Source organism: Merops nubicus, unplaced genomic scaffold (genome assembly GCF_000691845.1).
Source record: "Merops nubicus isolate BGI_N331 unplaced genomic scaffold, ASM69184v1 scaffold15580, whole genome shotgun sequence".
NCBI classification, from domain to species: domain Eukaryota; kingdom Metazoa; phylum Chordata; class Aves; order Coraciiformes; family Meropidae; genus Merops; species Merops nubicus.
In genome coordinates, this window is record NW_008581020.1 from 13889 (window position 1) to 38380 (window position 24492).

The 24492-nt window shown below is 37.9% G+C and overlaps 1 protein-coding gene across 1 annotated transcript; it reads right to left on the reverse strand.

The window, feature by feature from the left end:
- Window positions 1-1406: 1406 nt before the first annotated feature.
- LOC103780797 (carboxypeptidase B-like) lies at window positions 1407-22169 on the reverse strand. The gene is made up of 11 exons (XM_008948490.1): window positions 22099-22169; window positions 21925-22000; window positions 20143-20267; window positions 17913-18012; window positions 16346-16447; window positions 14920-15021; window positions 12249-12359; window positions 12060-12150; window positions 11160-11362; window positions 2938-3022; window positions 1407-1612 (listed from the first exon to the last, which is right to left on the reverse strand). The coding sequence occupies exons 1-11, from the start codon at window positions 22167-22169 to the stop codon at window positions 1425-1427; spliced, it is 1254 nt and encodes a 417-aa protein (XP_008946738.1). The 3' UTR covers window positions 1407-1424.
- Between the last annotated feature and the right edge of the window lie 2323 nt (window positions 22170-24492).

A 24492-nucleotide genomic window follows, 5' to 3' on the forward strand; every position in this document is an offset into this window, starting at 1 on the left:
TCTTTTTACTGGTACGTGCTACTTTCACACATGGATTCAGTTTCACCAGTGATCAAAACCAGATGGATCAGCCTTGTGTGAGAACTAATTTAATGGGAGTGCCCTGGGCTAATTGGTGTGGGCTAGTGGATCCATTCCTTTCTTTTTCTTATACATGTAAACAAAAGTGTCATTTTAAATTGGACCTTGTCTTTCTGTTTCCCTCCACAGAGAAGAGGCCAAAAAAGGAGAACACCTAATTTTTGACAGATTAGAATTTAGTAATTTTCTTGGGAGAACCATTTTCTCTGTAAGTTGCATCTCATGGGCTGTTTTGAGTGCATCAGCTAGGGCCCTGCCAGGAACAGTGATATTTCCAGGACCATCAACGGACAGCGGAAATCTCTGTTCAGAGCCTCCAGCCATGGCAGGGAGATCAGCCAGGGTCTGTGTTGACATAAGGTTTTCCCCATCTTTCTACAGAGTGTGTCCCATATTAGCCAAGCTCTAAACAGCATTAATAAATACCAAACACGTTTTTGGCAGCTGCATGAGAAAGCGGCCCAGAGTGGCTGTTTATCACTCTCACTCCCTCTGACCCAATCAGACCCACATTACCTGTACAGGAAATTGACTGGGAGGGGATAATTCTTTACATCTTCTCATGAAAGAAACAGTTAATGATTTATCACCAGACTTAATCTTTATGGCTCTTTATGATTCTTCCGCTTGTGACAGTGAGGAATATGTGGGGCCCTAGGAAGTACCAGGGCTTTGAGAATATTTTTCAGAGATTCTACTGTAGAGAGTGTGAGAGCCTTAAATGCAGAGTAGTTTATAGCACGATTTATGTCAAGTCTTGTTCTTTAAAACTAATGGTAATTATAAGCTTCATCACTGAGTTCAGATCGGACCAGCAGTGATCTCAAATCCAAACTGGTTTTCACTGACAGGGCAGACCCAGGGTGGGCTATGAGAAAATTCACAAGAGCATGCCACAGTGAATATCATTTTAGAACTATGTGATGTGAACTTTTCCTTGCTACTGTTGCCAGTAAGGCAATGAATGGTTGGATTTAAGTGCATTTATATGAAACATGTAGCTGTTCTTATTCTGTTTAGCATTCAGGCTGTAGAAGTTCTAATGCTCTGCCTGTCTGCTATGTGTAAATGTAATTTTAATCATTAAGGCAACCTTTAGCTTAAGTTGATTAAGCTTCTTGTGCTCCTTCTTTTTAGACTCCCCTGACTATATCAGTTGCCTTAATAAAAAATATAATTTCTCCTGACAGACTTGTAGTTCTATTGACCTATAACGGGCTAAGGATCTGAATAAGAACATTAAGTAAAGAGAAATAAAAAAAAAAAACAAACATTTTTTGAGAAGAATAAAAAGGAAGGCATCTTTGAATGCAACCTTCTTTAATAGTTTTTAGAACCCCATTCTAATACAAGTGCTCAAGGACATAATTGGCAATATATTTAACAGCAAGGAACGTCTCTTCACAGGTTGGCTTTATCTGAGACTCGGGGAGAACAAAACCATATCTGCCAGTGTCTCGGAGCTCAAAAGTGAAAGAGTACTTGATGCCCTGATCGAAGGCCCAGTCATCGGAGCCCCCCGCCGCAGGATCTGTTGATAAACAAATAAAAGTTTCACTGGAAAAGCGTGGCTACACATTGATATGTGATGTACTTTAGAGACAGGTCACATAGCCAGAAATGCAGAAAGGGCAGGTAAAAAAGTGTCATAATATTCAGTGAATTGATTGATTACTCCTGCTCATGGAAAAACAGCTGTGATTTTAGGCCATTTGTGAGCTTCATTCCAGCTGATGTGTGCAAGCAAGTGTAAACAAGCTACACTGCTCTCTCCTTGTCAATACTGTGGGGAGACCATGGGAGGAATGTCTAAGGAGCAAGAGAATGCTTGCACAGGGTTGTTTCAAAAGTTTGGTTTTCAAAGCAGATACCTCCTCACTGAGTAGCTTTTTGAGGTTCATACTGATCTGAAAGAACTACAGATCTGGTATATCAGCTCCACCTTTTTCTTCTGGATAAATGGTACCCTCCCTTTCCAGTACTTTCGTACAATGAAGGCAGTCTCTTTGCTAAGGAAAAAGCCTCTAGTATTGCTAAGCATCACCAAAACATTTTTTAGGGAAAAATCTCCATAAATTTTCTAAAAATATTGGGAAACTTTTTTTTTTAAAATTTAAAAAATTATTTAAAGAAAGAGAAGTAGAAGGAAATATATTTGCTTCCATGTTTAAGTAAATTAAGAGATCATAAATATAGGGGATATTGAAGTTCTAGAAATCTAGATTGGGCAACCTTAGCTTGGCTTTTGACACTGCAAAGGCTATATCCTGTCAGCTGAATTCCCAAGAAGGGTAAAAGAATGGAATTGTAATTAGTACATTAATGTAGAAATTGTATTTAATACTCTAATTCAAAGTAAAAGAAATAATTATCTGTGTTGCTAGAGTGGTTGAAGCCTTTCTTTAGGATTCACATCATCTTTTCACTTTGACTTGAAAGTACTTGAAATGCAGAAAATCTCAGGTCAAGATTTTTATGTTTAAAGCTGTGTATGATTTAGGAACTCATGCTATGCACATGAATTCCTAAACACTTTACCACATCACTTTACCTTCCAGGGGGTCACACACTCCCTGGGATCCTTAAGGAATCTATCATCCTGTATTTAGAAATGAGAGATTTCATATGTACCTCTGAGTAAATCAATGTGAAGAAAGAAGGAGGTTGGAACTAGGAACTACTAGCTCCTGCTACTAGGTTGGAACTACTTGGGGGTTGGAACTAAATGATCTTTAAGGTCCTTTTCAAACCAAACCATTCTGTGATTCTGTACTTAGGAAGAGGAACAAGTATCCCTAGAAAACGGCATTTGATAGTCTTAGTAGCACTTTTTATATGTATTTAGGCAGTACTTACAGATTGCTGTGGCTCCTGGACCGTATGTATATTTGGTATTATACAAGCTGGCCAGCTCTTTGGTTGCAGTGTGAGCAATGGAATTCTGTAGGAAAGGAAGAATGGTAAATACAGATTTTAAGAAGCTTTCTGAGTGAAGCTAAGCAGGTAGGTTGATGAATAAAGTGAAAAGCCATGCTTGAGAAGTTTTTCTTTGCAAACTGTCGTGCAGCTCTCAGAGTGACGAGATGCCAGTAGCTGCCAAGGCACAGCCTGTGCTGGTGCTGTGAGAAGGGCTCATCAGTAAAGCACTCATTCTGCAAGCGCTGGTGGGGTATGGGCCAGCCTCTGTTTGGCTGCAGTGATGTTCAGGCAGCTGTAGAGTCCAGTATAGTTTGACTAGGTAAGGGCACAACAAGTAACAGGATTTTCTGTACTTAGAAGAAACTTATACAAGATTAAAACTAAATAAAGAATCTTACTGTGAGATAAGAGAATCTTAGAGAATAGTAATAATAGTAATAACTTGGTACAGTAAATTGTGAACATACAATAGTCTTTCTGTTCCTTCTATTCATGCAGCTTTAAATTCAGAGCAGAGTCAGCTTAGAGTTGAACACTGATACAAGTGGAAGCAGATTAAGGTCTTATAAATATTAACAGCCAGAAAAGGCATAGATTACCCTGGAACCATATGTAGTCTCATTAATTTCAATTCATTTCCTGTGCACAGAAGGACTCATTCAACTCCCACTGATTTCAGTGAGGCTTGGATCAGGCCCATCAGGAGTACTATGGAGCTTTCTATGTTTGCATGAAGGAAAATTACAGACTTTTCTTTGGAATGTGTGACTTTTCCAGTTCTTCATTATACAGCATGTTGGTAATAAAACATGAAAACTATTACTAACAAATGATAAATATGAATGATTTTTGAAAACAGATGTTTAATATAAGACTAAGTAATGGGTTGCCATATCTTTATAGCTTGCAGCTGAATGGCTTACTATTCCAGGAATTTCCTAAAGCTCCTTCTTTCTCTGTAGGTTATATTCTGGCTTACTTCCCAGTGGAAGATATATTGTAAAATGTTCTCTGTTCATCCTTATGCTTCAAGTGTTCCTGTGAGTTACTCAAAAAGGTATATTGGACAATATATTTAGAAAATCTTAGTTAAGTGAGAGAGCTTTGCCAGCTTCTACAAAACAGCATGAAAATATGTTTGCATTAGCACTGGCAGCTCACTTCATTGCAGAACTGCAAGTGTTTACCCATTCCCAAATGTTGGATTTTGAACATTCTAGAATTATGGGAGTTTGCTGTAGGAATTTGTGGTCATTTAGCATGTTAAGAATATACAAACAAGGCAGATGAAAGAGCGTTTGAAGCTTATCTTTCCACCTATAACATTGTCTGTACCTGAATATGAGGTTTGGTTTCTGGCCTTGCTATTGTCCAAACACAAGCGATTGTAGGAGGAATGTTGTTGTTTTGCATTTCACAATCTTGGAGTCAGAGCGACTGGGTAGCTGTGTGCTCTCCAGTACTGAGGTTTTTATTTGTTTGGTTGGGTTTTTTAATCCCTTCACAAGCTGATTTTTCTAAAATCCATGATAATTTTTAACACATGTTGAAGGAATTGTAGAAGTTGGAGACTGCTATCTGCTAGTAATACCATATTTTCTTCAGTCATCTTTTGTTTATAATATATGCATTTAATCAGCAGCTGAGATTGAGTCAAATCTTCTCTCAATAGTCAATGAATTTTTAAATGTAAACTGATTATTTGGAAAGATAGTCTGATACTACTTGTGGACCTGCCGGTAGCTATCATTTGCTCTCTAGTAAACTGCATCGTGCAGACCACAGAAGAGCAGAGCTGCTCTTTGGCCATTCCTTTCACTCAGCTGCCAAATGCTGGTTTTAAATCATACCAGGACAGATACTAGAAAAAAAGTATGTCAGGAAATCTTTCTACCTGAGGGATTTTTTATTATTGGCCAGGAAGTTGTAAAAAGAGAGATTTATAGAAAGAACAGTTGAGATTTCCAGCTGTTAAGAGCCTCAAATCCAAACAAACAACTTCCTCAAGCTCTCCAAGTTGAAGATTGAGGTGGTATTTTAAATGACCCTCTCTAAATGAAAAAACATGACTGAGCATTTATGTCTTCATCATGAAATAAAACTTACTCAGAAGTTTTAATAACTGATTTTTTTTTTCCTTTAAGTGGTTCTCTACCATTTGCTTTTCTGATAGATTTATATTCCAAAACTTAAAGGTAAAAAAGATAGTTCAGCTTTATAAGACCTAAAGTAATCTCTTAGTAATATTATATAAAACAGCAGAAATAATAAAAATTAAGTAATTACTTGTGTGTATAAGTGCAGAATGTGAGGGTTTTTTTCTTTTTCTTTTTTTTTAAATAGCACAATTACTCAATTTGTAAAAAGAAAATAACATGGAGATTTATGTAGAGATATAAAAATAATGTCCAACATTTTCCAAAAGGGAAAAAAGGGATTTGGATTTTCAGATGTGTATGTTATTTGGGATATAGCTGCAAGCATCTTTTTGACCTTTGAGGACAATCTTTGCTGTTGAGTGATTTTTTTAGATCTCTTTGCAGAACTGGCTTAACTGAATTGTTGTGGTTTGTTTGGAGTTTGTTTGTTTGTTTTTTTACTGTTAAGAATACCATTCTTGCAAGGAAAATTTTGCTGAGAGTTATAGTAGCAGAGAAACAACTGGCGCCCTGAAGTCCTAGAAAAAAACCTCCAAATTAATACCTTGTAACTGGGGGCAGGAATGGCTTTTCAGCTTCTGACTCAGAGCTGAGCTCTCAGAGCTGGTCGTTCCAGCAGAAGGTAGCATGCCCTGCACTGGTCACCCATCTCTGTGTACACAACAATTACTAATATTTTGTGGGACCCTGTGTACAGAGTGCATGGGCCAGTGAGGCAGCAGAGTTGTGTTCTCACTTGCTTATCTTACATAATTCACAACCTTCCAACCTATTTTTTCAGTTATTAGCTTTTAATGAAAGATATGTTATTGGCTGCTCTTTCTCAGCACTTCTGGAGTTTTGAACTAAAAAGATAAATTGTCAGGCTAGGCACCTTCTAGGTGTTAATAAGTAATTTTTTTTGGGAGCATCTCCCGCATTTTACCTTTGTATCATCAGACTAGATTTGCCAGCAAATTGTAGCTGTTTAGAAGCTCTTCAGGGATGTTGTTGCAGCCGCTGTATGTGGACAACTCTCTTTGCCCTCACAGTTTGACAGTGATCTGAAGAAGCCTTTTCACTGGTTGACTGGACCTCTTGGTCCTCACTGGACTGCAGACTGATTTTCCTGAGACTGAAAACTCTATTTTCACTTCACCTCGGTCTCATGTGCTACTTCATCAACCCTCAACTTCTTTTGTAATGAAAGCCTGACAATGTGGTATTTGCAAAATTAACTTTAGCCAAGTGAAGCTAAACTTCTGAGGCTTATTGTTTTGCCAAGAAAGACTCCCCTCAAAAGAGTCCATGACTGATGTATAATTTGGTTCACTATGTTGGTGCTCATAGTTAAGCATGTCCCCCAGGAGCACAGGGAGGGCAGCTAAGTGAAGGACATTAGCATAATGCTCCCTTTTTCTTTGCAAGCCTGTTTCTCTTTGGAAGTCTCCCAGAACATTAAAGAAATAGATCCCTAGTAAGAGGGTTTCCAGTGTGACTGAGTTAAGGTGAATGTGCCCCACCCCTGTTGGAGACTCTTGTCTTTCTGCTGGCTTCACACATGAGCTTCATCTGGAAGATGCTGCCACTAGAACTGTCCTTTTCACAACTGTATGGCTGTCAGTGCAGAGCAGTTCTCTCATGGGACATCTGTTGTGGCAAGCTCAGTGGAGGGACTGTGAAGCCAATTCCAAATATTGCTTTTCTGCCTAATTTCCTGTTTGTTGTGCTTCCCAGCTGACTTTAACAATATTTACTGGTAACAAATAGTACAGTCAGAGGAATTTACTATAGCACAGATACAAGAACAGCATAGGTTGCAACTCCTCACTGGTACACCCATCTCTTATATGAAGAGACAGACTTTTGCTGTTCAAAAATTCCTATACACAGGTCTTCATATAAATCAAACACATTCAGAAATAAAGTCAGGAGTAAAAAAACTTTGTTCCCAGGCACGAGGTTATATAATCAGACTATATTCACAAAGTCATGCAATATATTTGAATTTCACTCTTTGTGAAGGCTGCAAGGTATGCTCTGGGCATATCTCCATTTTTTACTACATCCTGTTTTAAGTACTCAGGAGGAAATCAGATGCTAGACCAACCCAATATGGAAGGTGATTTTTGATCAGTTGTGTGCATTCAGGTAATACAAACTAAAATCCCATGTCTAGAAAATTATCTTGGGTTGTAAATTAATATAATATTCTGCAGCCTGCCAAACTGTAATATTACATGTACATTCATCACTGCAATGAGTACAAGCTGGCTGCAGCTCCTATTTGGTACTGAGTTTGTTGTTTAACTGAGAGAGAGAACTGAGTCTGGAAAGGAAGGGCACGACACACATTCCTCTGCCCTATCAAATCATAGTTCAGAACCAATTTGAATGCAAACAAGAACTGATAAAGCTAGATTTGTCTGTTGGAAATGAGGAAAGCATAGAGTGACCTAATAGGAAGGCTAAGGCCAAAATATGAACTGATTAAAAAATATGGGCTGAACTGTTTATGAGAACTGTAATTAAATACAGAGTTCTTTATTGCAAGAGGACAAAACTGTGAATAGTAAAATGAAGATTAAAAGAATCTTTTTGGGGTGTGGAGAGATACTGCTTTTGCCAAGCATGTTTTCTGATTGTGAAAATGTAATGCTTCTGTTCTCTGTAGGAGAGAGATTCAAGTGTGTATCCTGTGTGCTGGGTAACCCTCTAGGGTATAGTAAAAAACTGAGTCAAGAGGCTTATGAAGCAGGCAAAATGTGATTCACCAGAAGTAGTACATATTTCTTTCAGGGTGTCATCACAAGAATGTTGTGTAACTTCTGAGAAATTCCTGACCTAGTTTTTCGTGTCTTGGGTGTTTTTAGTTTTGTTTTCCAGCTATTGTTTGGATAACAGTGAAAGTTTGGTGCAACACATGGGGGCAGGAGGGTGGGAGGTGTGAAACAACAACCCCGAATAAAGGGAGAAAAGTTTTGAGAAAATCCTTGTGAGCTGTGGGGTTGAGATCCTCAGAGGTCCTCTTGCATCGAAGGAGAAGAGTGGGAAGTTGTGGAAAGGAAGGGACCTCACGTTTTATATCCCAGAGCCAGAGATGGTTGGGGGATAGTTCTAATCTCCAACTCAGTGAAAGTTGTAAGAGCTTTGGGGTTCTTCTGATTTGCTATAGCAATTCAGTGGAGCATAAGGGATGTCTGGGATTCTCAAAAAGCCCTGTTCAGAACAGTTTTATGCCTTCTAGTGATTTCTTGAGGCTGTGAACAGAAAGTCTTTTGAGCCCCAAGGACATGCTGTTCAGTACATTTGTAGGAAAGAAAGGTACAAGCATTCTCCAGACCTTTCTCTTCTGCAGACTTAGCATCTTCAATCTCAGACTACTCAGTTTTTTTACCCTTCTATATCTCAGACACTGAAATGCAGCATAAACCTTCATGGTATTATGCTACCTTTAATTAAATACAATGAAAAAAATGTTGTTAATGATAATCAGACGTGAGGTTTTGTTTAAGCACACGTCTAGTTGCTCACTGAAGGAGATAAGAAATTGCAACTATATTTCCTTTAATTTATTAGATCTGTCAGAGTAAAAATAACATCCAAGATAAGATAATGGCACTATAAATTTTGCTTCTTCATTTGCAAAGTGATTTATGATCCTTCTATTTGCCCAAACAATTTCTATTAAAGGTTGAGATACTTATTCTTCACCATTTATCTAAATTCTAAATCTAGACGGAAGATTTTAGACATGAAACAAAACTGGCATACCAAATTCTACCTCTTTTTGTAGCTGTCTCATTTCAAGTGAGTACAACTGTGTGAAAATCTTGAATTTTCTTTAGTCACAGCTTAAATGAATGTGTTTTAGTTATTTGAAGTTTGAAGCACTTTCAAACATGACCCAGATCCTAAGTTAGTCTTTCTATTCTGTTCACTGATACTGGAGTGAATTAGGCCCTTTCTGTTTAGTTATCCCAGCTACAGGTAATGCTGATTGGGTGATACTCTGACCTCGTTCTCCAAAAGAAGGATTTTGGGCAAGAAGTCTTCTCTTGTTAAAATCAGGTGCTACACAAGCTGAATGCCTCTGGGATCCTGCTGTCTTTTTGTTGGGATCACCAATAGAGGAAATATTTTCTCTTAATTAAGATGTGAAAAACACTTGTAAGGTCATCTTTTTATGGTGGTGAGATTTGTGATTGCTTTGTAGTAGAAAATAATGGAACTCTTTTGGAGATCAGTGTGCCAAATTTAAAATAAAGGATTAAGTGATGTTGGAAAGACTTAACTTATGAAGTGAATCAAATGGCTGGGGATATATATATAGCCTGCATTCCTGGGCTATTTATTTTTTATGCTCAATAACAGTAGCAGAATTGTCCTCTATAGCAGGAAAGGAGAGATTTTACTGATAAAAATTATAGAACCTTAGTATGGGTAATTCATTAAATTTTACTGTATATTAGAGTAAAACATTGCTAATAGAAATTTTTAATTTAATAAAGGAATTTTGAAACCTAGAAAAGCACATAGGTTCTTTCTCATTGTTAAGGATTGTTTTAATAATGAGCTGTCAATGTAAACTTTTCCCATTTAATACTGTGAGAAACATGCTGTACTTTTAGTTATGTTTCATCACATTTGCTCTTGATTCAAAGAATCAGACAGAATTTAATGCAAATTTTTAACATGTGGGAACTTTGTGATCTTGACAACAAAGCAGCTTCAAGGGGTTTGTGCTGTTTTATCACTTTAGACTGAACTGCAATGTGTGAATGTGAAGCTTTTGTAAAAATGGAAGGCAAGAAATTACTACAGTTCCCTGGAATAATTACAATTAAAATTTTCTGGAATATAAATTAAGAAAACAAAATCTTCATCTTTATCTCATCCTCTCTTTTAAGCAGCAAAAAAATGTAACAAGAAACTTCATTGTTGGCTGCAGTTCGTATTTGCGCTTCAGAATCATGACATCGATTTGGGAGCACTCATAAATCTGTCAAATCTGCACGGCAGAGCAACAGACAGTGTTGTTGCCTTGGACTTTTGGCAACACTGAGGAAAGAGGGGGAATGAAGATTTGTTTGTTTTGGTTTGTTATGCTGTTTCCCTTGCCCACAGCTTCTAATTGTTAATATGCCAGAGAACTGAAGTAACTTTATTATTCCTGATTGTTGATTTTTTTTGCCTTTAAAATGTTTACAACTTTTCTACATATTTAATCCTTCTCTCTGTTTTTAAGGATTAAAAAAAAAAAGTATATTCCAGATTCTTGTTATCTTAATTCAATGGCATTAGGTTGTGGTCTGGACTGTGGTTCTCTAGGATGAATAAAAGAGGCATTGTACTTTAAAACACCACATTCATCCTCTCCTCTTCCAAATAAAAGGTGTGTTTGAGTCCAGGCCTGATTAGAAAGACCTCAGAACTGAAACCCTTTAACTGTGTGGTATCTGGGTTTAATTATACTTTTGATAAAAACTGTCTCATTGTCCTGAACCTTATCAATAGGATTTTCACCATTTTACTTCAGGGAGAACTAAGGTTCAGTAGGAAGTGGTAGACAGAGATCTTCCTCTGCCATTGATGGTACCAGTTCAGTCATTTCATAGTTATTACAATCTATCAAGCTATTAGCTTGACTTACAGGGCATAATGTTTCTATGTTATGTGTTAAAGCTACATACACAGCAACCTTGAATTAGAAAGAAGCAGTGCTGCACAGCATACTGGATTCCTCTATAGCATGACTAGAAGACAAACCTGGCCTTGTGGCAAGCTCATTGTGGATGTGGAAATTAAACAAGGCTCTGCAGTTTACACTGTGCTTGAACTGGCTTGAAGCCATCATGGTTTCCATTGTTCTTGCTCTGAAAGACTGAAGTATTTTCCAAAACTAGCAGTACAGATTCTTTCCAGATGTTAAAGAAACTGCTTGAACTTAAATGGACCTAAATAACAACTGATGATTTTTACTTTTTCTTTTCATTATGTCAAAATGACGAAGAGACTTACCAGTTCCTTGTAATTAGATGGCAATTTGTAATTATATGAATAAGGAAACAGTAGCAGCTGGGAATAGGAGTGAATTGACACATATGCCTTGATTGTAGAAAGATGATCACGAATAAAATCAGCCAAAGCCTTGGTCTCCTTTTCAGACTCAGGTGCAGAGCCACAGTAAGTGGGATCACAGGGGTTTTTTGAGGCCCCAAGAGCTGGGAAGAAAGGTGAATTTAGTGAGTATTTAATAAAAAAGTTGGTTGTAACAAGTCATATTATCCCACTTCTGTAGATAAGCCTTGGAAATCCTACTGCTACACATGCCATATCAGAGGAGAGAATATTTTATTAAATAGTTAAGGGCAACATGACATAGCATTAAAAAAATATGCCCTGTATAGTGTGCATATTTGGGAAAAACTGAGTATTGATGTAAACCCTTACACTATGTAAAGTGATTTGGGATATTGATTTGATTCAGCACAATCATCTCCTTACATATATTCCCCATTTCTAAGATACTTCCAGGAAACAGACAAGTGGAAACTACTCAAAAGAGAGCACTCTCCACAGAGTGAAACCAAGCAAAAGGAATCTCCTTCAGTTTCTGCTCTGAACTCATAGAACCCATACATATATATACATGTATAGGTGTGTGTAAGTGTACATATATGTTTATAGAAGTAGCTATGCTGATTATGCTAGTAATCAAATCTGGTTTTCTCCTGAAATTGCTCCAAAAATTGAAGACAAGCTACTCCACAATGCTATACAGGTGGGTAACACTCATGCTTGAGCTTGATCTGATAGGGATAATCCATAATTAAGTATCTTGGCTATTGCACCTCTGTATGACCATAGAAAATATCATAGAATCATTCTGGTTAGAAGAGACCTTTATGTGACACTTACTGCACCAGGCAGCATTAAAATTCCTGTTGGGATCTGTACCAAAGCAAAGGCTACCAGCATTTTTAGAGCGTGTCTTTCTCCACATGCGGTTCTGAAATAGAATGGTGAAGCACAGATCAGAACTAAGAGAACATTCTAACAGTTGGCTTTTTCAGCAGTACTACTCCTGAGAAACAAGAACGTACTTACCTTCGTCCAAGTGTAAACGTAGCCATCAATATTAACAACAGGCAAAACATAGAAGTCCAAGCTGTTGAGAAGTCTGGTCATGACAGTATCTTTTCCATAAGTCTCAACAGCCTAGTTGGAAGAAAGTGGAAAACGCTGATGATGTCTTTACAGATCTGTAACTCCTGTGTGTATTGAAAGGCCTGGGTCTGAATCGGGAATTAATTGATGTGGTGGGCAAAGTCATCCAGGTGACTCCTCCATGTGAGATGGCAGCTCTGTGATATTATATATACTTAATGGATTTTCACTCGCTGTCCTGGCTGGCTGGGCAGCGTGGCCATTCCCGGGCTGGATGTTCAAAGGAAAGATCCCCTCTATACACCATGCTACCAATGCTCCACAGTAAGTGGGTTGTACTGATCACACAACAGGATCAGGTAGGAAACCCTAGTCACCTCACTCAGACCACACTGTTGTTAGAAAGCTATCTCGTTCTTGTAGATAACTGATATGGTAAAGCAATGTTGATTTTGAACAGGATAATAAGTCACTAATAAGAGATTTCCATCTACTAGCTGCTTCTTTATGGTTCCTGTCCATATATTCTCCCTACATCCTGTCACCTTAAAGGTTTAAGTTTAATTTATATTAGACAAAAAAACCATTATTCCCACTTTTTTTTTATATCTGTTTTACAAGGAGATTTCATCAATAATCAAAATTATAGAGGACATTTCCAAAGAACAAACTTACATGTTTCCAGTCGCGATGCTGTGGATGCACATATTCCTAGGGAGGCAGATTCTCCCCTGCACTTTTCCAGACACATACATTGAGTAAGAAAGGTAAGAACTCCTGCCATAAACCCGTATGTCTTCATTGTCCATGGCCTGGCACTTTGTATGCTTGTTCACAGACTTATATCTGTGTTGACGGAGCATACAATGATCATGGAAATTTACTCTAAGGAGTATGTTGCACTCATGTTCCCTTTAGTCTACAGAAAGGCCAGCACAGGAAGCCATAAAACGGAGAAAGGCATCTTTTGTCCTGTAACTAGCAGCTGGGAAGATTCGATACAGAATTTACAGAAGCAGTTTCAAATCACTAAAACTTACTTTTCCCTCTTTGGTGGTTTGGGTTTTTTTTTAATGCTTGGGTTTTTTTTTTGAGATACGTATAACAATACATGTTGCTCAAGTTTTCATCTAGGCTTGTTTATTTATTTATTTATCTATTTAATTTATTTGCATATTTATTTATTTATTTTTATCTTTAGAAGCAATCCCAAGTGAACAGCTGATGATGCTCAGAGGACTGTGCTTTTAAACACACTTCTGCCTATCCACACTTGGATCCACAGAGCAGAGCCACTGCTGGTGTCAGGTGAAGCCATGAATTAAGTGACCAGACAGTGAAAATGACAGCTGTGGTGACGTGAATTGCTAGGAGAAAAACAGTAGCACATACTGTCTGCAGCCTTATTGGGAGATAATGAAATCACATTCCCATTGACTCCACTGAGATGTCACTTTCAATTTCCACTGCTCTCTACACAAAACCGCATGGCTGGCTGATAAGACTGAGATTATACTTGCCATCAATGCCTCTACCAGTGTGGCTCACTCATGGACTTTGGCTTTACCTTTATTTGGGTTTTAAATCCCAGCTGCTGTTTCTGGCTTTGTTGTTTTTTTTTGTTGTTTTGTTTTGGTTTGGTTTGTTTGTTTGTTTGTTTAGTTTTTGTTTGTTTGTTTGTTTGTTTGTTTGTTTTTTAATCTTCAAGCATGAATTCTTAGAAAATTGATGGTTCAATCAGCAAATTGTTTTTGTAAGTTAATTGATATCCTCCTGCTGAGGGGGAATATGCCTCTTCTCTCTAGATAAGACTGCAGCATTTGGTAACTCCTACCTGCTTTATATGGGTGATGAGGAGAGGGGAAAAAAATAAAGGAGATAATATTGTTTAATTCAAGGCCTAAAGCATCCAGACTAAACTAGACAAGGCCTAAAGTATCCCAGCCTGAATTGAAGTGAATTTTACCTGTGTAGCTCTTTCCTGAATATGGTGTCATGTTTTAAAAACCATTCTGTACAACTTGGAGTGGCAGCTCAAAGGGATGTATATGCATTTCCATCTTCCTGAGTGGAGTTTAGGCAGCTTCATCTGTAGCCTTCCTCCTCTCTTGGGTACATTCCCTTAGTCCACTCTGTGCTTAGCTGAGGGCAGGTTTCCACCCTCCCTGTGTAAAGCTGATTGCAGGGAATACAGCTGTTCTGGTGTGCATTCAAACGCCTTCTCGTGTGCCTTATTCCCTAGTCCTAATGCCTATGCAAAGAACGTGACTATGGTTATAGTGTTATTAGGCCTGTGTGCTTGTCTTTATCCTGTCTCTGATTACAGGTGCAAAAAGGAAATTAAGACTGTGTAAGTAACCCGTGTAGTTGTTAGTACCACTTACATATGATTTTAGATAGTCTTAAATTGCTGAAAGATTACAAGTCCATTCATTAAGATCTAATTTAAGTACTCACACCCTCACCATCTGAGGTGAGAGAAGGGATGTGCAGGCAGGTATTTAAAGGTAAAAAGGCAATCTGCAGTGGCCATAGCTCCTGCTGCTTGCTTAAGATTTTTTAAATATTGTTGCATTTTGTAAAATATTATTTTATCATTAAGCTTACTGACTTCTTTCACAAACCACTGGCAGAAAGCAGGGGAGATCCACTCTCTTGCATGGAAACCACAATCCATAAAGATGGCCTTCTTATTTGGACCACTTTTTCCCATCTAGGAAAACAACAACAACAACAAAACAGGTCTGAAACAAAATAATTTGTATGCAGAACAAATCAGTCAGCTTGCTAACCTAAAAATGACAAAATTTATACAAATATAGCATTTGTTGATTAAATGGAAATCTATGGAGTGCTCTCAGCTGTAGCTGACAATGCTATTCAAGCTAAAATAATAGACTCTTAACAATTTTGTTTTTATTAACCTATATAAGCCTCCCCTCCCAATTATTTTATTATTATGCACTATTGATATATTTTCTGTAGTGTCTCTAAGAGTTGATCTTATTTGCTTGAATGATGTATTATTGTAAATGCTGATCTAGTTTTTGGGAAGTAATCTTCATCTCTTTGCCTTTATTTAAGTCATTGTGTCTTATTTATTCATAAGAATTATGTAAAAATATTGTTATGGTTTAACCCCAGCTGTCAACTAAGCCACACACAGCTGCCTGCTTGCTCACTCCTCCTGCTGCCCCCAGCAAGATGAGGGGAAGAGAATTGAAAGTGTAAAAGTGAGAAAACTTGTGGGTTAAGAACAGTTTAATAATTAAAATATATACTGGTACTACTAAAAATAATAATATAATGAAAAGTAAAATAACAAAGAGAAATAAAACCCAAGAAAGACAAGTGATGCAAATGAAAACTATTGCCCAGCTCAGTCAGCAGACTCCTGGCCCCTCTCACCCTAGATAATTGCTGAGCATGATGTCTTATGGTCTGGAATGTCCCCTCCATCAGTTGGGATCAGCTGTTCCAGCTGTACCCCCTCCCAACATCATGTTCACCTCCAGCCTACCTGCTGGTGGGGTGGGATGGGAAGCAGAAGAGGCCTTGACTCTGTGCAAGCACCACTCAGCAATAACTAAAATCTCCCTGAATTATCAGCACTGTTTCCAGCACAAATAAAAAACACAGTCCTATATTAGCTACTATGAAGAAAATTAAGTCTACTTCAGCCAAAACAAAGGTAAAGATTTCAAACAAATTTCTTGCCTGTTGCTGAGGAGGCTGACATTGATAGATACTTTTAGAGTCCATGGGTTTACAAACAACAGGCGGAGAGGACGTACATGGACATTGAGACAGCTTTCAGGAGTGTGGTTGCATTTATAGATCTGAACTTCTAATAACTTATGGCCCTTTTAAAAAAAGTCTTAAAAGTTGAAAAAAATCATAGTAGTAGTGAACAAAATGTATTAGATTTTCAGCAAAATGTTTGATACTGTTTTAGCATCACTGGTGTTTTAATAGACATCATAATCTTGTGGAGGTTAATAGAGGAAGAGTGTGGCAGAAAGAAATCAAGCACTTACTTTAAGAAGGTACATTGGCCGTCCTTCATATGTTTTCCCAATTACACTGCGAGAGACAAGGTCTGGGTTCTGAGCAGTGATATCAGCAGTCCAAGCAGCTATCTGTATAATAAGGAGGTTACATTTTCTCATGTCCCTGTTCCGCAGGTCCAGACTAATTAGCTCACAGCCTTCAAGCCAGAAAGGCTCTTCTGAGCATCTAACTTGACCTAATATTTGATACAGTTTGTAGATATCCAAGAATTAATTCCAACTTGTACTACAGCTGTATGAATTAAGATTTTCTAGTATCTAAACCTGTTATGGCTGGTGGATTACAGAAGCCTTTCAATGCTGACCCTATGTAGTTATGATCTTGTTATTGTTTTTCGCTAAGTAGATTGAATGCCTTAAACCTTCTACATGTTGTAATGTTTTCCAGTTTCGTGGCTCTTTTATTCATCATCATTCTTGAACTGCTGACAGAAATGCTGGACAGGGATTTGTAGGAACAGTCCACCAATGCCAGATACAAAAGAAAGAATATATGTCATTCTGTTTATTATTTAAGGGAAGTAATAACAGCCTTTATTGTGTTAATATTGGAGCATGTTCCCTTTGCTACAGGTGCTTCAGAAGTTCACAAAAAATGTTTTCACATCTGCACGCAAAAGCAGTTCATGCCCAAAGAATGAACTAAGACTAAGACAGGAAACAGCAGACAGATCTAGACAAACTGGCAAGGAAATACTTGAAATAATAGTTGACATTATGTATGTTAGTGGGTTTTTACATACCAATAACCTTTGCAGAGTCAGAAGAACTTTTGTTCTTATTTTTAAATAGCCATGTAAAAGGAGATTTTTTTTTATTTTTTTTAAATTTTTTTTTTTTTTTTAAAGAGAGTTCTGGTGGAGGAAAACTGATTAGTTCTGTATATGCTCTATAGATAGAACATAGAGAGGGAACGTTCAAACTAGAAACATTGTTTCTAGTTTGAAAATGTAACAGGTGCTTAGTGAGCAATGATAAGCACAAAATGAAAGATTTTTGAAGGGAAAGCCATGAAAGGGAGATTGTCATACTTTTAAGTAAAAGAACTGTAATACAAGGGATGCTAAGGAGCCCCTGCAGAGCTATGAAGAGTGACACGGTCAAGATTGCATGTCAGGAAAAATTATTATGGTTGTGAAAAACATAGGGAAGAGGGGAGAGCTTATGAGGGAAGATGAAGAGCTGGAATTGAAGTAGTGAACTGAATCAGGTTTTTTAGCGGAGGAGATGGGAGAAGGAGAGACAAGGAAAGAGGAAATTAATAGTGAAGCATGTTAGCCTGGTCCTTGGATTTCTGCCACAGTTTCTTTGCAGCGCTGGGAGCAGAAGTCGAGGAAACAGGTGTAGGGGGATGGGTTCTACAGATTAACTCAGTAATGAGCAAGAAGGGAGAAGGGGAAGAAGAGTTTGGAGAAGGAGTTATGGTGTTAATGGATGGAATAGAGGAGGAAAAGGGAAGAAGGCTGGAAGCATATCAGGAACCATTTTGACGACAGAGGCTCAGATATCGCGCTGTTAAACTTCTCGACTTTACCGTTTCCCAGTCGTTGTACTTTTCGTAGCTGTGTGTGGCAGTACGAACTTTGCTGTCAAACTGGGCATCCAGTGCAGCCTGCAGGTTGTCAATCAGAACTCTGCAATAAGGCACCATGAAAAGCTTAAAGAGAAGCATAGTTTGCTAGCAGGACAGGAAGCACCAGGTAGACATTTCAGGGTCCTGGAGTTAAGGCCATGTGGATTGTGAAATGAAATGTGGGGGGAATTGATTTATGCATTTGAAAATAAGATAGATTAGGTTCAAGTTGCAAACTACTTCCTGCCTCAGTCTTGCCACCAGAATGATCAGGGAGCAATAGGTTCCTCCTAATTAGCACCTGCCTACTTGCTTCCATATGAGTAAACCTCCAAGGTGGCAACAGTTTAGTTTAAGAAAACTAGCAATGCTGAGAGGAGTGTGTTGAGTTCTAGGCTGACCTCAAGTTACCAGACTGCCTCAAGAGGAAAAAGGGCCCTCTCTTGAACTTACAGCACTGGAGGAGAGTTAGACTGCAGCAACATAACACTTCATGCAACAACCCAGAGATATTTGCCTGATGGAATCCTCTGTCAAACCAAACTTCCAAGTTTAGGTGTGGTTTGACAGCTCTATTGCAGGTGGTATTAACCATCTGCCAAGCTACTTTACTGTAAGTGAGGTGGGCTATTTAAGTAAAACACAATGGTAAGAAAATCCCAGCATTCTGCCTGAACAGGTTAAATCTCTCCTGTTCATCTTTCCCCGGGGCTGACACAAAGGCACAGGTCATCGTTGAGCATACTCTTGAGGACCTTTTGCTTATATTTCAACCTTGACTATCAAAAAATGAAGTCCTCTTGTTTTTCCAGTGCTTAACATTCTTATAAATGTTACTCATCTAAGTTGTGTCCTTGGTCATTTGTGATTTGATGGAAGACCAGGAGGCCAGTTTGTGAGGAAGCACCAGCCTTCAGAACAAAGAGTGCAGATTACTATATTGACATGATGCCATGGTACTGCAGCTGCACTTCAAAAGAATTGTAATGACTCGGGTTGTCACAAGGACACTGCACTCAAGTTTGTCAGGGACGCCTTCTAGACGTTGTGACCTTTATTGTGATCAAAAGATTTGTGCATGGACCTGAGGGAGTTCATGAATATTATAGGAAAAACTAACACATGTAGAGTAACTCCTCCTTTGCCAAAGAGGAAATTCTACTGAAAGCGGTTTCCTGTGCTGTATGTGGGCTGTGGTACTATTGAAGATGTTTTCTTCTAGAGTGTTTTTAGATTGTGTTCCCCTAGCAGCATCCAAATCAAACATGGTTAACATGAGGCCAGTAAATTTAGGGAGGGATTTTCCTTCGATTTAGTAGATCGTAACAGTTATGTTTCATGAGAGATGAGTGGTGTCCAATGAAGGGATGAGATCTGGTAGAAACAACAGTGGGCTGAGACAAAAACTTCTGCACTCAGCCAAATGAAGTCATAAGATTTTGATCAAGTAATACTGACTTTCAGTGTCTGAGTACTTGATGTTGATAGAATATCCATCACACTTTGAAGAAGCCTGATAATTCAAGATGGGTTGAGCCAATTTTCAATGTTTAGGTAGAACTAACGGAGAAATGAAGACGGGCAACCCCACTCCACCCCAAAGTCGTCCTTAGTTAATGTTTGCATAGTGACTGGATGATATGAAGTACAAGCAGTTGCCTGGTCCTGCTCATTTATCTTCACTCTCCTATTAGTGCTGCTCACTACAATGCTGCCATTCTCAGGGAGGTGTAATGTACCACTGTGGTCCATTCCCTCCGCTTACACTGCAGCTGTATTCAGGCAATGAAACTCATGTCTTTGTCACTTTCTGGCTTCAGTTCCCTGATGCTATCATGCAAACCTCTCTGGTGTACTTTCTGGCTCTTTCTGCACCTTTGTTGCATTTTGTCTTTAGTAGGAAGTCTTTCTTGTACCCTCTGTACTCCAGCCTTGTGTATGGCAGTGAGCTTTCACCTCAGGGAAGTTCCTGGTAGTAAGTCCATGCTTCCTGTCTCTTATCTGTCAGCACTTCACTCCTTTAACGCAGAGCAGCTATAACTCCTATAGGAAACGTGAACTCAGTAGAGCCATCCCCAGGAGGAATGAAGTTTGTGACAGGAAGATCAGCTGACCAATATGAAAAAATCAAATACATTTTTTCCCAGTATTGAATCTCCTATTCAAAATACAGTAGTGAGCACAAACTTACCTGTACTCCACTCCACTTTCTTCCAAAAGCTTTTCAACCTCAAAAGACTTGTCGGCTTCAACTCGGAAATCAACTTGCATTTTTGGCCTTACAAGTGTGACAGAGTCTGGCTGCCAAAAGTCAACCTGAAAGAAGGTCATATAAATACATAAACAAATGCATACATACTCATGGCTGTGATTTTTAGGTGGGTGTATATATGATGGTGATGTTGATGGTGATTAATATACCAAATTTCATTCCTATGCCATTTCACTGACCTGATGTAGCTTTCCAGAATCAGCAACCTAAATTTTAACTGGAATTGATTCTGAAGATTTTATTAGGCCCCGCAATTTATATAGCAGAATTCTGGAGATGGTAGTGACAGTTTCACAAATGCTAAAGTATTCTACAGTATCTGAATGTGTAGACTTCTGAATATTATAACTATCTCTACAACCTCTTTTATTCTTTGTACAGAGTTCATTGGAGGTTTTGGCCTATAGATGTTAGACAGAAACGAACTCCTGACTCAGTAGCAGAGAGATGCCACATACACACTTTACATAAATCAGCTGGGAGAGACTGTTGTCTTTATGCGTGCTCAGTTCACTAAAGTTGGTATGAGGAACCTATGCCTTCAGAAGATGCTTAGTTCAGGATGGACAGACAACAGCACTATCACTCTTTGACATTTTTTTTGCTGAGGTCAGCTTCCAGATCTCTGGATTTAGCAGTATTAAATAAATAAATGAATAAATAGAGTTTTAAAGGCCAATGAAATCAAAGCTGGTTTTCTAACCTAATACCTTTTCAGCCTTTCATCTCATGAATGTAAAGGAGATTGGGCCTGGTGGGCATATTCATGAACTATGTGTCTTCAAGTGAGATGACTATTCCAGGATACTCTATTAGATCAGTCCTGACCAATTCCTTTGTATAGCAAGGGCAGTTAGGGATCTTCGCTTAATAGAAAAAGAAAACAATTTCCTTATACTATACACTTAAAAGCAAGCATGGTATATTTGTTTTCTTAGTATTGGCAGCACCATTCCAATATTATATTCTTCTACAGAGTACTGTCCCTGCTATACTAGCCTGTTGATGATAGCTCTCCACATCTGTACTTCATTAAAAATACCACCCTTTCATCCTACAGATAATGGTGTCTTTTTCACCAACAGCTATTTTACAACATCAAAGCTGAAAAGAAATATTGAAAACACATTTTCTGCCTTTATTGTTTTTCCTCATGTCACTGTGTCATCATATATCTACATCAAGGTCAGTAAGAAACATGCAGCTTGGTTGGAAAGAAAGGAAGCTTTAAAGTAAAGTCAGAGAAGAAAAGATGTCATAAGAGACTAGAAGCCAAAGAAAAGTTCAATTTGTGGGGAGTGTGGATTTTTAGATTATTTACGCAAGGAAAATATTTTGCCTGTAATGGTAAAAGTACTGGTAGTTGGAATTTCCATGTTTTATCTAATACATTCTTGAAAGCACCCTACACTGAATACAGCATTTGAGATTAATTTATTCTATTAATAAATTCTGGTGGACACTTTGATATTCAGACTGGGCTAACCAGACTTTCTAGGAAGGTATTGGTTAGGCATTTGTATAGCTCTAGCTTTATCACCTCATCCTCTTCCTTCTGCAGAAACACTCCAGATGACTTGAATGGAATCAAGATTAGGTCTTCAGTTTGGTAGCATGATTTTTATTTTTTTTTTATGTTAGTTGAACAAAAGGAGGAATGTTCCTTTCAGATGCAATATACCCCTTCTCCAAGTTCTTTACCTGCATGATGCTGGCCAGGGAATTGATGATTTCCACCTGCTCATCACTCTGTGGAATCACACGGAACACCTTCTGCCTGAAAGGGGAGAATAAGATTTGATTTGAAGTATGTCAGTCAGTTGAAAGGTTTTGACTCATGCAGAAGAAATTATACAAATGTAAAACTGTTCTTACCCATCAAAGGCAAGGTCCTGCAGGTGTGCAGAAACAGCTGCAGCACCTATGAGAACCAAGAGCGCCCACATTTTTTTTAAAGAAAAAAACTCCAAGATTTCAGTTCTATGCTGCTTTTATAGCCTGTTTTGTCCTGCTTTTTATCAAATATACACCAGAACAACACACTGATCAGCTAATAGATTATTCCTTTGGCCTTGTTTTATTTGCATAGTATTTATAATGTGTATTTTACTCCACACCTGTGAAAACAGCTGACAGTCTCACAGTGGGCTGGCTAAAGAACCTTGCTACTTGAGCTGGATGAACTTTTGATATGAGGAAGTCAATTTAATTTACTTCGTTCTTTTCTGTTGTATGTGAATTTTGATTTTTTTTTTCCCCCCGATCATTTGGTTTCTGGATTAAAAACTTTATAATACTTAAATTGCTACTTTATGCAATGGTAGAGGTCTATCAGATGTTGCAGTGTCACTGGTCTTAATCACACATCATTGTCCCTTTTCCTGATTAATATGGGGCTGACTGACAAAGGAAGAGGAAATACAGCTGGGATGTACCAAATCATCTTTTTTTTTTTCCCCAGCAGAGAGGAAAAGTACTGATCTTGTCTTTTGCTCAGTCACTTCACTGAAACTTCTAAGTCAGGCATCTGCAAAACTGAGAGCATGTAAATTTCTGGTTGCAGTCAAGTTGTACACATACTCCATATAGTACATTAATTTATTCTTGCATATTCTCTAATTTAATGATTTAATGATCAGAGGTAAATAACTTTTAAGTTAAGCACTGCTGTGGCATTACATGTAGGCCAAGAAGATCAAATAAAGTGTGGTCATACAAAAGCATTTTTAGCTTTACTTTTCATGTTGTGCCTAAACCATATGAGAAACAATAGTGGGTTTGCATCACTGCACTTGCATCTGTTTAGTTTTCATTAACGAGTACTTGGCATTAAATGTAACATTAATTGTCTGTTGATGCTGTGTCCTGAGGTGACTGATGTTTTCAACAGGGAATCTCTAAATGAATCAGTGTATAAATATATAAAGAATGGAATTTATGAGCTCTGTCCTGTGTTCTGTCATGCCTAAGTGGCCAGACAAATTAAAGAGGTTCAGACAGAGATAATCTTGAAGATGTTCTTTGACTCCATGTCTGCTGTTTTGCAAAAGTCTACATATATGTATATCATACAATATGTTAAGACTTATTAGAAAATTAATGTATATTCATCTCAGGTTAAAAGACATAGTTACAAAGTGGAGAAATTTGTATTGTCAATGACCATTTTTAGAAAGAATGTGGCATCAAAATTTGCACCTCGTTTTTTATGAGGTTCTGTGGAGTCAGCTCAGTAAAGCTGCATCATTCTTATATACAGAATATCTAGAAATATTTTTTTAAAATCAATGTACCAAAAATGCAGCAGTTTATGTTCAACGACATGACCCGTGATGAATATATTCCTAAAAGGAGGCTTCAAAGCTGCATTAAACTTTTTTATTCAAAACTGTCTTTGCCAAATCATAGAGTTTAAACTTACAATTAATGACCTAATTTGTAGCACTGCAGGGTCTTGCCCAGCAATACTTTTACTTAGAGTGAAGTCTCTTAAGAAGGATGACAGCAGAAGTTATTCTGACAGAATGCCAAAAAAATACCGCAAGGTCTTCAGAAGTTTTAATTTTACAATAATGAGACCTATGATATCAGATAAAATGATCTGATCCCATGAACACTGCTAAGACAATAATGTGGAGATGATTGAGCCCAGATCTTACAATGAATAAATGATCTCAAGAAATAATCAAACAAATTGCAGATGTTGTCGTTCCCTGTTGAGCACTGAGAAGCATCTCAGAAATAGAAGACTGCCAAATTTCAATGCTTGAGTTTACTTTTAAGAAGTTATTTGCTTTTTCATGTAGTTGGAGATGATGGGTGGTTTTCGTTTTATGCTTTTTTTTTCCTCCAAACTATCACAGATGCAGCATTACTGCCATCAACTACTGAGCTGGCAAGCATTACTGCATACTATTATTTCTAATGGCAGTCTTTGCTGTTTCTATCACAGACTGGGTCAGAAAAAAACAATGACCTGAAATCCTACTTAAGTAACTTATTTTGCATCTCAGGATTAATGGTTATTTGTCAGGTTAGCTCATAAACTACCTCTAAATACTGCTTTGCTTTTCTAACTGTATAATATAAAAGTTTAAATTTTGTATGATAAAGGGGCAGCATAAGGATAAATAAAACAAAAAATTAAATTTGGTTAAGCCATCTGTTCTTTTTAGTATCTGATTACAAGCCAAGAGCACATCAGCTGGCCATGGCTGAGTAAGCCTTGGCCTTTACTACTTAACGCTCAGTGCAGAGACTAGTATTAGC

Coding starts and splice junctions, on each gene's coding strand:
- LOC103780797 (XM_008948490.1), bottom strand. CDS start 22,169: ATGTGGGCGCTCTTGGTTCTCATAGGTGCTGCAGCTGTTTCTGCACAC. Junction 22,001..22,098: donor CAGGACCTTGCCTTTGATGG/GTAAGAACAGTT, acceptor CTCCCCTTTCAG/GCAGAAGGTGTTCCGTGTGA. Junction 12,360..14,919: donor GCCAGTGGTTTGTGAAAGAA/GTCAGTAAGCTT, acceptor TCTTCCAACTAG/GCTGTTGAGACTTATGGAAA.